Source organism: Ceratocystis lukuohia (genome assembly GCF_044167205.1).
Source record: "Ceratocystis lukuohia strain C4212 chromosome Unknown Supercontig3_pilon, whole genome shotgun sequence".
In the NCBI taxonomy this organism is placed as follows: Eukaryota; Fungi; Ascomycota; class Sordariomycetes; order Microascales; family Ceratocystidaceae; genus Ceratocystis; species Ceratocystis lukuohia.
The window spans coordinates 1,627,174-1,639,833 of NW_027263522.1; the positions used below are offsets into that span (position 1 = coordinate 1,627,174).

At 46.1% G+C, this 12,660-nt stretch overlaps 4 protein-coding genes across 4 annotated transcripts; 2 read left to right on the forward strand and 2 right to left on the reverse strand.

The window, feature by feature from the left end:
• Window positions 1-749: 749 nt before the first annotated feature.
• Window positions 750-1,589, forward strand: HOO65_030445 (uncharacterized protein; the record flags this gene model as incomplete). The annotated part of the gene is made up of 1 exon (XM_071000414.1): window positions 750-1,589. One exon carries the CDS (start codon window positions 750-752, stop codon window positions 1,587-1,589), a length of 840 nt encoding a protein of 279 aa, XP_070860124.1.
• Window positions 1,590-5,805: 4,216 nt separating this feature from the next.
• Window positions 5,806-7,288, reverse strand: HOO65_030446 (uncharacterized protein; the record flags this gene model as incomplete). Its single annotated transcript, XM_071002168.1, has 3 exons — window positions 5,806-6,208; window positions 6,692-6,973; window positions 7,137-7,288. 3 exons carry the CDS (start codon window positions 7,286-7,288, stop codon window positions 5,806-5,808), a joined length of 837 nt encoding a protein of 278 aa, XP_070860125.1.
• A 2,276-nt stretch (window positions 7,289-9,564) lies between these two features.
• HOO65_030447 (Extracellular serine-rich protein) lies at window positions 9,565-10,065 on the forward strand (the record flags this gene model as incomplete). The annotated part of the gene is made up of 1 exon (XM_071000415.1): window positions 9,565-10,065. The coding sequence occupies one exon, from the start codon at window positions 9,565-9,567 to the stop codon at window positions 10,063-10,065; it is 501 nt and encodes a 166-aa protein (XP_070860126.1).
• A 766-nt stretch (window positions 10,066-10,831) lies between these two features.
• Window positions 10,832-11,635, reverse strand: HOO65_030448 (uncharacterized protein; the record flags this gene model as incomplete). The annotated part of the gene is made up of 1 exon (XM_071000416.1): window positions 10,832-11,635. The coding sequence occupies one exon, from the start codon at window positions 11,633-11,635 to the stop codon at window positions 10,832-10,834; it is 804 nt and encodes a 267-aa protein (XP_070860127.1).
• Between the last annotated feature and the right edge of the window lie 1,025 nt (window positions 11,636-12,660).

Genomic DNA, 12,660 nt, shown 5'->3' on the forward strand with positions numbered 1-12,660 from the left:
GAACATTTTGGTGGGCTACTGATCGCGGGGTGCTGAGTTGGGGGTGCTGAGTTGGGGGCGCCAGGCCATTTAACAGCCTATCGGATTCCGCGCGCCCGATCAAGTGCGGGCGCCGCGAATTAGCGTATGAAATGGAAGCCAAGTTGGTAGAGACTAGATTGCTAGAGCTCCATTGTAAACCGGCTTTCCTAGTCCATGGCAAAAAGCGCAGAACAGGCGAGCGGGTAGTTAGAATTTACCGTCGCACTTTGCCCTCTTTTTTCTGGATGAGCCAAAGTGGCAATGTCGTTCATTACATGCATGTGTAGCTCTATCTTAATAGTGCCCATAAGCTTGAATTTATTTAACGTCTGCTGGAATCACCAATATCAAACGATGCAATGCCCATAAGCTGTTCATGTGCTTGGAGCGGGATGGGACTCTAAATTAGACATGGGACTTATCTCCGTTGATGCCTTAGATGGAGCCTTTTGCAGGCCGCCATGGGTTAATATTCAGTGCGTCATGGCCCTATTTCTGGTCTATATTTTTCGTAGATCAACAGAGCAATCTACTGGCGGCACCTTTAACCTATTTTCTCGTTAAAATGTTGTGCCATGACAAATTTTGTAGACTAGCGGGAATGAAAAAAAGGAACCAAATAAATACCTCCATTATACCCATAAATGAGGGGATTCCTTTGTATCTTCCACGAAGCTTCCATACTCTCTCCTTGCCGTCTTTCTATCCTGTCCAGACCATCACCCACCATGCGGCTCGCACACTTGGTCTCCCTCTGCCTACCGTTTCCATGGTTGAATAACTATGAGCCTGGCTCCTCCGATGCTGTTCAGTCTCCTGATGCCACCACGATAGCGTCGTCGTCTGATAGCGCGCATCCCGCTGATTTATATCTTGAAGAGCATGGCTACACAGTCAATTACCTCAGTGATGATGGCGTCATGGTCTATTCTTCAAGATACAATCCGTATCTGCCGCGCCCACTTCTCTATCTTTACATCAATACCAAACGCAAAGTCACTACTATCTTCGAGAACAACCTAGACCAGGAATTTTTTAACGATGGCAAACTAGAGCTCTATGAAATCTTTAAACGTCTCTGCGCCAGAAAGGACATGAAGCCCGAGAACATGAAGTGGGTTGCGATGGATGTTGACAACGCAAAGGTCAATATAGAAATCAGGAATTTCCGTAGAACCAGGCTGCTCGACCCCAAGGCTCGGATCGCAATGACCCCCAAGGATGAAGATAAATGGTCCGCCTTTTCCAAAAATTCATTCTACCAAAGGGCATCCACGATGATCCCAGGGGCTAACATCGACAAAATTGTAATCAACCGGCAAGAGAGGCAGGTGCGCAACATCGAGGGTGAGCCTAGGCTTGCTAACGTCATGATGTTCTCATTTAAAAAGCCACCCCCCACGGACGCCCCTGTGGTGAGCTCTGCTGATGTCTATGCTGCCGATCTCGCTGCTGAAGAAGATTTAAATGCTGCCTTAAAAGATGCAAAGGAGGCATCGGATGCTGATATCAAGGCTATTTTGGAGGCTTCTGGGGAGGGCTGTTCAGGCACTAGCCCTGGCTCCTGAGCAGCCAATCTTCTGCCTTGCCATGTCATCAATTCACGAACTATTTCTATACAATCATAGAATTTATGTCCAACCTGTAAACAGTGTTAATTTAAATCTGTTTCACTCCTACAATTACGCATCGTCCTATCACCCATAACCAAGAAAGTGCCGAAACAGTACCTATGCTGAGGCTGCTGGGTAACATGGATGACTAATACAGGGAAGGGAGGCCTCTCCGTCGAGGACATCTACTTTCGCCCTTTTTTTTCTTTTTCTTCTGGGCAAAAAGTGCCAATTCCACATCAATGAAGCAGAAGCGTCTCAGGATCGGCTACCTACACCAAAGCCACAACTCACTTGTTTTCTTTATTTTTTCACACCGCGAAAATTTGTATTCCTACCGCAGCCGCGCACGAGCTAAAGGATCGCCATGCCATGACAACATCTGGTTGATCTTCCCATCGCTCATCGATATCGATACACCCCTGGTGAAAGCAGCAGCTCTCGTCCTTGGCCAGAAGATAACCCCTACCCGGAAAGCTCCGTCATCCAGCACTATGGCCATAGTTGACGTTGGGGCCTAGTTCTCCACTCATGTCAACGCGTAAGATCTCCAGGAGGCAGTCGACATCTCCCTCTCTATGTGAGGGGTATGCTTGTCTCTATGTGGAAACCCGCCCCCAACATACACTGCCTTCAGCTCCCTGACGTAGAGCTATGGAAACCGCGAACTAGACTCCTGCTGACAGTAATCACCCGGATGAGTGCTAGTGCATGCAGATTCAACGTAAGGTCCTCCTGTATTTTGTGTGAGTGGCACACAATCCTCATATTTTCCTTGCCCCCAACTTTGTCGATCCAGCGACACCGATGGCATGCCGACTTGACCAACCGACAACACCAAAGCCCGAGAATCCATACGTCATGAAGTGAGTGCCTCGATTAAGAGCGCCTTGAATTATGCAGGTGCTATCCTAGCTGCCATGTTGGAAATGTTGTCCAACACTGGGAAGTCCCCATCCGGTCCTGTCGTCTACTAGCCGCTTCCCCAAAGAGCCTTCGAGTCTAGGAAGAGCAAGTAGTTAGCAAGATGCCTAGTTGTCACACCTACGCAGAAATTCTACTACGTAAGCAAGCGAACCTGTTCCACAGCAGAGCGATTGTAGACATGATCGTAGCCAACCAGCTCGCAACTAAAACTAGAAACCTTAATCCTTATATCACTAGGCTAACCAGGAGTAGCAAGCTGGTTTCAGGGCCCAAAAACTCCCCAGGCGTTGCACTGGGATCAGATGAAGTGTCAAGCAAACCGATGAGGGGCGGGCTGTAGAGACACTTGACGCCTCAATACTACATCAATAGAACCACCATTCTAGTCTACATGATACCCGAGAAACACGCCGAGGTGGCTGTATCCGAGAGAAAGCTGATAATTTCCTCCATGTGGACTTTCACCTGAAGACCCGTGGGTCAGTGGAGTGGCAATCCCTGAAATAATCTATATCAAGATGCTTGGCCACAGATAACTCGGGCCCATCAAGTAGAAAGACCTATACATGCAGCTGATAGCCTATGCCACCATAGAAACATGAATCCGAAGATCCCAAATATTCAAGTCCATCAGCAGACGCGCCCCAGCCCACGCTGTAAATCTGTTGACAACAAGCTGAAACAACAACGACCCGTATGATTCACTACCCAAATACTGCGTTTTCGACAGGCAAAGCTGGCAGGCGGGCTGCTGCCGTGTTTAGCAACCAATCACTACACCAAACTTCTAGCTATATCCAGATACTTGAAAATGCAATGACTTGGGCTGTCCTATACAACCAAGGAAAGCAGCCTCGTTACTAAAACACTGAGCCAGTAGGTCCGCTGTAGTGGCTGCTTTCACGACGAGAGTCAAGTCACAGTCATGTATTAGATACGCAAATAGGGGCATGTAACTAGCAAGCTTACTGAGGGCCTAGGGAAGAACATGCCCAACATGCTGGAAACCAGGCGTGACAGCAACCTGAAGGCGAAGGTTATCCAAGAAGCTCAGAAATATTCACAAAGCCTTTGTCATTTAAACTTATGCATGACGCAGATTCGACATCGAGCCTTTCCATGCCATGGCAGATGACCAACTGTTAGACAGTTTCACTCCGTCTTTAAACCCATGGAAGCTTGTGATGTGGGGGAATGTATGAGCGCAGAAGAATTAAAAACGGAAGCGCAACCACACTTGGGACGAAATGTGGGCAAGCCAGAGACCTCACGTCATTGCTCTATAATGCAGTCTTCTGCGGCACATGTCCCTGCAACACTCCAAGCGGTTATGTGCTTAGCAACTTTATATCGAATACCCGCCTCACTGCAGAGCCATAATCTCTGCACAGGCCTTTTTTACTTTTAGGGGCGAAATACTGGCATTCCGGTGATGTCCAGTATCGGGGCGCGAGCCAACCTTGTTGTCAGACTCAGAATCAAGTTGTGAAGGTCACGAACTGTATGTTAGATTGAATGCGACTAGTCTGATCTCTGCATAATGATTTTCAGCTACCAATGAGAGTTCTGAAGGGGCCTTCAAAGCAGGGCCCCTAAATATATCCTCGAGCCTGCACGCTCGGGTTCGTGCTGTCCTCACATGCAGGTTCGATAATACTCGGGCTGTCCGAAGACATGTGCTTTTAACCACTCCCGTAACTTGCAGCGGTTACATACAGTCTGTCTTGTGGGCTTTTCTTTTGTGTTTCCCATTCCATTGTTTTATTCCTGTCATCTTGGTTTACTATTTACTTCCCATTCTCCCAAGCAGACACTAAACATCACGTTCAGTGAGTTCCATAATGATAAATGCCTAGCTTTAGACTCGGATTGATGGTTAGATACAATAGCAACTTGGAGGCTGTCCAAAGCAAATACAAAAAGACAAACTTATTGCAATGGCCTTCTAAAAGCCCAAGCACGGGACTAGAACATAGGTTCGGGCCGTCTCCAACTTGAGATGTGAACATGTGAGATGGTAGCATTACATCGCTCACAAGTGGAACGAATCTTTGGCAGCGCAAATCTTCTCTCCTCACCTCTAGCATCTATGAAAATAGCGGCCGTATATTTTCCATATGAAGTCGGGAATCTAGAAGCTCAAGCAGCTGTAGCTGTGTTGTCAGTAGTGATTCTACAAAGTGTTAGGCATGACAGCGCCAGCAAAATGTGTAGCACCAGCATAGCAGACGGCGCTAGCACCATCCGAGTGTGAAAAGCCTCATACATAACACCCAAGTCGTTGGTGATCCTGAACCTACTTTCTAATTACCTTCTCGTCTGCTGACCCCACATGACTCAAGATCCGGCTTGATAACCTCATTTTTGATAGTGCAGTCACTAGTGTATTTTTTAGGACATTTTCTGCGATTTTTATGGCAATATTCATCGAAATAGAGAGGCAACTAGATGCCTACCAGCACCCTATCGAATTACCAAATTCCCCCAGCGTACGTACTACATACAATGCATAAAGGAATCACTAAACTTTGGCCTATGCATCAGTCACTCACAGTTGCATCCTCACTAAGAGGCTCAATAGGAATGCTTTGACTCCTTGCTAAGATCCCGTGAACACATGGAAGTCTATATTGTGGCTGAGATGTACGGAAGTGAAGTTTGCATAGGCCTAGACTCACTCTGAAACTGCCCACAACCTCCCAAGTTTTTGTATGCTCTTCAGCCAATTTATTGTTGGCAGGAAATGTAAATGCGTAGATGAACGTACCTCCATCAACTCCCGCCAGCACCAACAAGCCATACCGGCTACTTCAGCCAAGTATGACTGCTTCTTTTGAAAACCCACAGCCCTTATTAACGTGCTAAAGGCACATCATTACCTCTTTCGTATCGTAATTGAAATACGATTTCACGTCCCTGTGAATATTCACAATGAAACTATCCCTCTCATAGTCAGAGTCGAAAATACGTCGCGCGTTGCAGCGAGCCCACTATTAGAAGCAGCAAGATATGATAGATTGAGAACCCGACATGTCCCTATTTTTGATCAAAGTCCTACCATGCACCACCACCCTTTCGACAACCCCACCCTTTCGACAACCCCACCCTTTCGACAACCCCACCCTTTCGTCAGGCAAAAAAGAAAATCGCCCACCAAAACTCAGCTATTTCATTTACACAGAATCAAGCCAAAATAAAGGTTGTTTGTAAATTTTAACCTCATTCGAGTTTGCCATTGATTTATCTATTGAACCTTAGGTCTTTTGGCTCGTGTCGCAGACCGAGTGGTTCGCTGAGGTGGTATGCTTTTCTCGCTAACTTCAACAACCGAAGCAGCCTCTGATTCTGGCCCAGACTCCTTTGACGAGCTGTCATTCACCACAACAAGCTTCTTTTCGCTTTCTTTTTTGGAAAGGCTTTCTTCAGCCACTAGAGCCTCACTTAGGGTCATGAAACGCTTATTGGGATTAGGTAATGCCTTCCTCTTCTTCCCTCTTTTCAGACAGGCCAGTTGCTCCTCTAGACCAGCAATCCTCATGGCATACGACGTCAACGTCTGCTGCTGCGCTTCAAACCCTTTGGCTATCACGTTATACTGTCTCCGCGTCTTTGGTGTTCTATTAAGCCCAAGGTCACGAATGTGGCGGCTAGATTTTGGTGTATCATCTGACCTTAAAAATGTCGCTGGCTCTGGAGTTGTCTTCGAACTGTTATTCGGCCTATCCTCTTGTATTTCTGGATGCCGCAGAGCTTTGGCTCGAGAAATTGGCCAATTCCCAGTAACTCTCCAGCCAGAGAGTATATTCTTCTTAGTCATTCCCACTTCACGAGCCTTGGCATAGGCTCTAATGAAATTGACCTTATCCATTGGAGTAGAATCAGTCAGGGAAGCAAACCTTTCCAGTTCTTGGCGATATGCAGCTTTGGAGGCATTAAACACTCCATTATCTAATGGCTGAAGTCCATGGGAGCAATGTTCCGGAAGGTAACAACAGTAAATATTATTCAAAAAGCATGTAGCCATCCATTCATCCTTAGATCGGTTAGCAGCAGCCTATAGCCAGGTAAACAAAGACATTACCGTTGCATGACTCCCATGGCCATCTAGAATGATCAATCTAGAATCATACTCGTCGTTGGGCTTGGTTTGGGGCAAATAGACTCTTTCAAGCCATTCAACTCCAATGTGGTCATCAGTCCACCCATTTGGTGATGTTATGAAATGCCAGTCAGCAATCTTCCTGAATTCATCAAGAAACCACTGTCTCTGGAGTTCTTTGCCTTTGAATATTATGCCAGGAGTCAAGGCACGACCATCAGCAGTGACAGCTTCGATGAATGAGGTCCAATTTCGAGTTTGTGGTCCCTTGAGAAAAGCCTTCTGCTTCAGGTTCACGCTTCCGACCACAAGGCTATCTAGTCCTAACAAAGAGAGTCCAGTTAGTCAAATTTCAAAATTATAATGAAAATAGAGTTAGATACTTGCCATAACCAATCATGATACCTCCTTCATCAACGTTAATAGTGTTCTCAAGCTGAATCCAGCCATACTAGCCCTGCCTGATATCGAAGTACCAGTGAACCGCTTTAGGCGTGAAAGAGTCAAACCTATTGGCTTCCTGACGTCTATCAATCTTGGTCTTGAGATCTGAGCGGCGATGAATGAATCTGGCTACCCAGTTGCGTTCTAATTCCAGTTGGTCGCCTTGTTGTCTTAGCAGGCCCATAACGCAAGCCCCAATGTGATTGTGGGATGGAGTGTACCCCATTGACTCTTGGCGAAGGATCCAGACCACCAGTTTGTCTTTCTGATTCTTGGATAACCGTTGACTAGACTAGATTTGCTCTTTCACAGCTGCCTGACCGTTAAGTCTGTCGATTAGGGTGGTTCGAGGCACCCCCCGTCGCTGAGACGCCTGGGAGGGTGAAAAGCCATTATCGGTGACATCCAATATAGCCTCAGCCATGTCATCTTCTGTATATTTCCAACGAGGCCGAGATGAATGCATTCTGATGGTGCTGTGAGAGGCATTCAGGAATAGTATCGGAAAGGAGTGGCGAGGAAATTAGGGACTGAAGTGGTAATATTTCCTTGCTACTACGCACATATATCGGGTCCCCAACTTGGCAATTTGAGAATGGAATTAGGAACTCCAATCAATTCAATACTTGATAGAGGAAACTACCTTTAAATAATATTTATTTTTGTTGAGATGTGTGTGAATGAAAGTGTTGAGTTTTGGTGGGCGATTTTCTTTTTTGCCTGACGAAAGGGTGGGGTTGTCGAAAGGGTGGTGGTGCATGGTATTCCATTCTAGAGTGCTGCACTGGCTTAGACCAATGAGCAAGCACATTTCACAGCATTTCTTCTCCCAGTGAAATAGCGGTTTTGTCAGTAACCTAAGTCAGGGTTACCAAGATTGCTGACCCTGATCCAGTTCGCCCAAACTTTAGGGTTAGTACCAGACATCAAGGGTCTTCTTCCTCTTCTTCACACGACATTCAGTACGTCCTCCTAATATCTACTGTTAGGTTTCCTTTATTTCATCTGGCCGTGCAGCTTAGAGATTAGCTAGATTACCTTCGATATCCCGACGAAGCCAGGAAGCATAGAGCTGTTGGCATCATTTAGGAAGCTTTCCAGTCTAGCAGACTTAATGATGGGTGTGGAATGCAATACCAGGTCCCCTTGTTAGCATTTCTAAGTTCTTAGCAGTCCGTGTGGAAGCCCCAGCCAACCCGAGGTCCAACAGGACAAAAACAAACCTTCCTGCTTGGCTGGATATAGATCGTGCTGATTAGTGTTGTGGGTGCGTGCCAGCTATATTGAATACTCTTAGGTCATCTAGTGAAGGGAAATGCGTCTGACATCCCGTCGTCCCCATGCATTAGGGGGCACAGAAATGCCGCAATAGGGGATTCCCATTTAGGGAGTTAACATGGTGTTTCCAGCTTCGCATAGTGGTATTCTGTAAGCCTGACAGAATGGATTGTCGCTCCATGCATTGGTGATGGCTTGGATGATGGAGAGGTTGATCGAGGATGAGTACGGCGCTGATATACAGCCCTACAGTATCAAGGGCAAGTAACACGCTAGGAACCATCGCCGTTTTTTCGTCCAACTTTTGATCAGGACGCCAACATGATAGCGCTGGAGGAGCTATAGTGCATTCTTCGCAGCGAAAAAACCGCCATCTACCACTGTTGGAAGCTGGTCCATGTAGCGACAAAAGCGTATGTATTCCCACAGCAGCAGGGGCTCTATATTTGCCCTGATTCCTCAAAGTTTCTTCCCGTGGCTTGAATATTCATGGCCTTTGGAATTAAAGCTCGCTAACGATACAGCACAAACAAGTTTGGTATAGCCTTGAGCACCATTTATTCAGCAAAAATAGCGACACTCGACAAATACGCTCCAAGTAAGATGCTGCTAGAGGTGCCATTTACTAGTTAACTTTAACCCCCCCCTGATGTGCATACTTTGTTTGATACTAGACAGGTGGGTTAATTTTAGATTTTTGTCTGCATTGGGACTGCAGCTGTTAGTTGATTGGCTGGCTAGTTAGGCCTTTGCTAGGGATCACTAGGACAGAGCACACTCGAAAAATAGCATGTAAGGCTTTATCTGTGTATTACGAGCATCACAGGGCATCCGGTACTATCTGTGCGCTAAGCCTGGACCTCAAGCTATGTCGGCAGAAAGGGAATATTCAAGGCTGGCAAAATTGGAAGTCGTGAGGGGCCGATGAGATTGAGTAGAATGAGAATCAACAAACAATGGCAGCCCAGAGAAAGACTAGGGGAGTGTTTGCAACATATAAGAGAGGTTGTGGTTCTCTGCTTCAGTCCTGTTTCTCGAGACCATCCCTCACCACTATTCTTCATATCTTAACGGCATATTTTTCCTTCTCCTTTACTCTCTAGCTCCCAAGCATAATTTCTCTTGAAACTGCCCTCTTTGCGCAATCGCATACTTCAATATCTAACTCAAGCTTTGCCCATGATGCATTTCGCTATTGCTACTCTTATTACTGCCGCTACTGCCGCCCTGGCTGCACCTTCTCCGGGCGGTTGGGACATACAGAAAGAGGCTGCTAGAGTAGGCGCCGTTCACATCATCACTGTGAGTGATGAAGGCTTCTCGCCCGCCAGCTTGGAGGCCAAATATGGGGACATTCTCGAGTTCCACTTCAAGCCAGGCACGCACTCCGTCGTCCAATCCTCATATGAAAGTCCCTGCAGTTACGTCAAGGGCGGCTTCACCTCCGGGAATATGGACACTCCGGAAGACCAACAGGAGAATGTCCGGGATTTCCAGGTCTCTGTTTCAGATGATCAACCGATTTGGTTCTACAATGGCTCCCTGGATCGTTGCCATAAAGAGGGCCACGTAGGTGTAGTCAACCCTCCTGCAAGTGATAGTCTTGGAAACTTCCAAAAGTCCGCCCGTGAACAGACGTCCACTGAGAACGTTGCTAGAACGCTCGGTGGTATCTTAAACTAGATATGTGGATAAGGCTGGATACACATAGTTAGCTGTCGCAGATTAGGAATTAATAGATTGACATGATAGGTTGTTGAGTGTTAACAAGGTGGAAACTTGAGTTGTATTTTGAAGTGATGGAATAAGTCTTTATAGCTGCAGTAGTATTATGGTTACCTAGATTGACGAAGGGGACCTTGCGAAGTTAACAAATGCTACCGCGAGTACTACTCCTTGAATGCTTGTTTTTACGAAGAGTGTTCCTATTCGCACCATAACAATTTCCTACTCGCACATGAAAATCTAATTCCCCGCATACTACTAATAAATGGGGCTTGTAACTATAACTAACTAACTAAATTCAATGCATTAAAATAGAAGAGTAAATAAGAATTCTTGAGATGTATAGCTTGCTTGCTTGATCGTAAGCACTACCCGTGCAGGCTGTAATTTCTTTCCTCTTTCATCTTTTCTTCCTGTCAGCTGAGATAATGTGTTTCCTATGTCTTCATTATCTCCGGACCTGTATTAGAAAGTTTGTGTTTGCGGTTCCTGGGAAATTGTGTCATTTAGGCAAGGAATAGTCAGTGTCATGTCATGTATTAGCACTTATATGATGTATATGATGTATGTGATGTTGAAATTGTACGTTAACTTGCTGTATAGAAAGGACTTGTCTCGAACTGCTGCCACACCTCCCTTGCCGCACACGCCTCTATAACCAGCCCATATGTCAACACCGGGTATTAATTCTATATAGCGCTCAGAGCAGGCTTTCATAAGTGTCTCATGCGGCTTGCTGACAACTACGCTCGCGGGAGTCGTAAAGAGTCTTCAAATCAACCGCTAAAGCATCTCCAGCGGCCTTGGTGGCATCTTCTAAATTCTTATTATCGGCAGCCTTATTCTTCCAGGCGTTCTGCTTAAACGAGAACATGATGACTTCTGTGCTGGCAAGAACGTAAGCAGCACCATCTCTCATCAAACGCTTCTGTGATGAGACGACGATTCTGTCAATCTCAATTCCATGCATCATTTGGGCCGCCAATTCATAGTACTTCGTGTCGGCGAACGTATTCCAATCCTTATTGTCACGAGTGAGGCTGATTTCGCCCAGGACAAGCGAATTAGTCTCGCGATACTTCGATATGGCGTTGTTAAGAAGATCATTGTCAACATCCATAGCAATCCACCGCATAGTGCTGTGAGTAATTCCAGTCCGATGACAAAGGGATTTATAAATCTCAGAAATTGGCAAATTATTCCCATCAATCTTTTCGCTGCGTAGATTGTTGCTGTATACAGTCGTGACACGGTGGTCAGTGTCAATGTAGAGGTGGATAACTGGGTTTTCACAGGATTCGTCGTAGCGTTTAGACATAACCATGATTCCGCCATTGTCGATTGACCATGGAGAGTAGTCATGGTCTACCATGAAGTACGCATTAGTGACATCTGTGATTGTAGAGATTCTAACGGGTTCGGGACGCTGGATCCTCGCAGTCTGCGTCGGCTGAATACTTGTAGTAGTCGAACTCGGGCCCTTAAAGCACTGTAATGGTAGGCAGAGAGACGCTAGAGAGAACCGCATGTTGGCTAATGTGTAGGGACAGACAATGAGAGGAGAAGATGGGGGATGCGGTGATGAGAGATGCAGAGAAGTCTAGCCGCTATACAATGCAGACGGCGCCACGGAGGTATTTATTATTTCGCTTCAAGCGATGTGTAGGCTTTCGCGCTGATCCCAGCCGGTAAACATCTTGTCATTTTGTGCTATTAGATGAAGAGATAGCCATGTTTAACCTTGACCTAAAGCTTATTTCGCCTATGTAAAAAAAAAAAAAAAAAAAAGGAGACTGAACCAAGACCCCGGAGACACCAGCAGCTGGTCTATGCTCACTCGCAGCAAATTCGAAGTGTCAAACGTGTCAAAGGCGTAAGTAAGATGTCTTGTAGCATGGGCAACTGAGCCAGATGCAGAGGAGTAGTACGTAAATTGAATGCCCTTTACCCATGGTAGAATAATAAGACTAAGACGCACGTCGATATTGACATGGAGCTCCTTGTATTTTGGTTGGGGTCGTAGAAGCTTTGGCCGGGCCTTTTGTATCACTATCGGAGCGGAAGAAACAATACGATGTTGGGACAGAGCTAGCCAAGTCTTGGCTAAAGGCCGAAAAGCGCCAAGGCGCTGGACAAGGTTTAAGCAATAGTATATGATATGCGGTAACTTAAGACTAGGTCCTGCTGGCTGCTCAGCTTCTGAGGTGTGCTGACATACATAATAGCGGCCTTCTTCTAGGCTGTTCATTACTCTATCTCATTACACATTCCCGCAGCAATGACATGATTTATCTAGTCCCATAAATGTAGCCTTTTGTCGTAGAATTGCTTGTATTCATTCTTCACTCTCTGAGTACTTCGACTATGAGATATAGATACTTGGGGTTACAGTCACGTGCCCCTTCTTCCATGTCTGCTTAGTCATGTTCTGACACCTTTCATGCAAGTGTTTCTCTTAGTGTGAAAATCTTAGTTTTGAATAGAAGAGGTAATGTCTATTAAATAGTTGACTGCACCAAAAGCTTCCCTCCCCCCCTCCCCTCTCTAGAACTG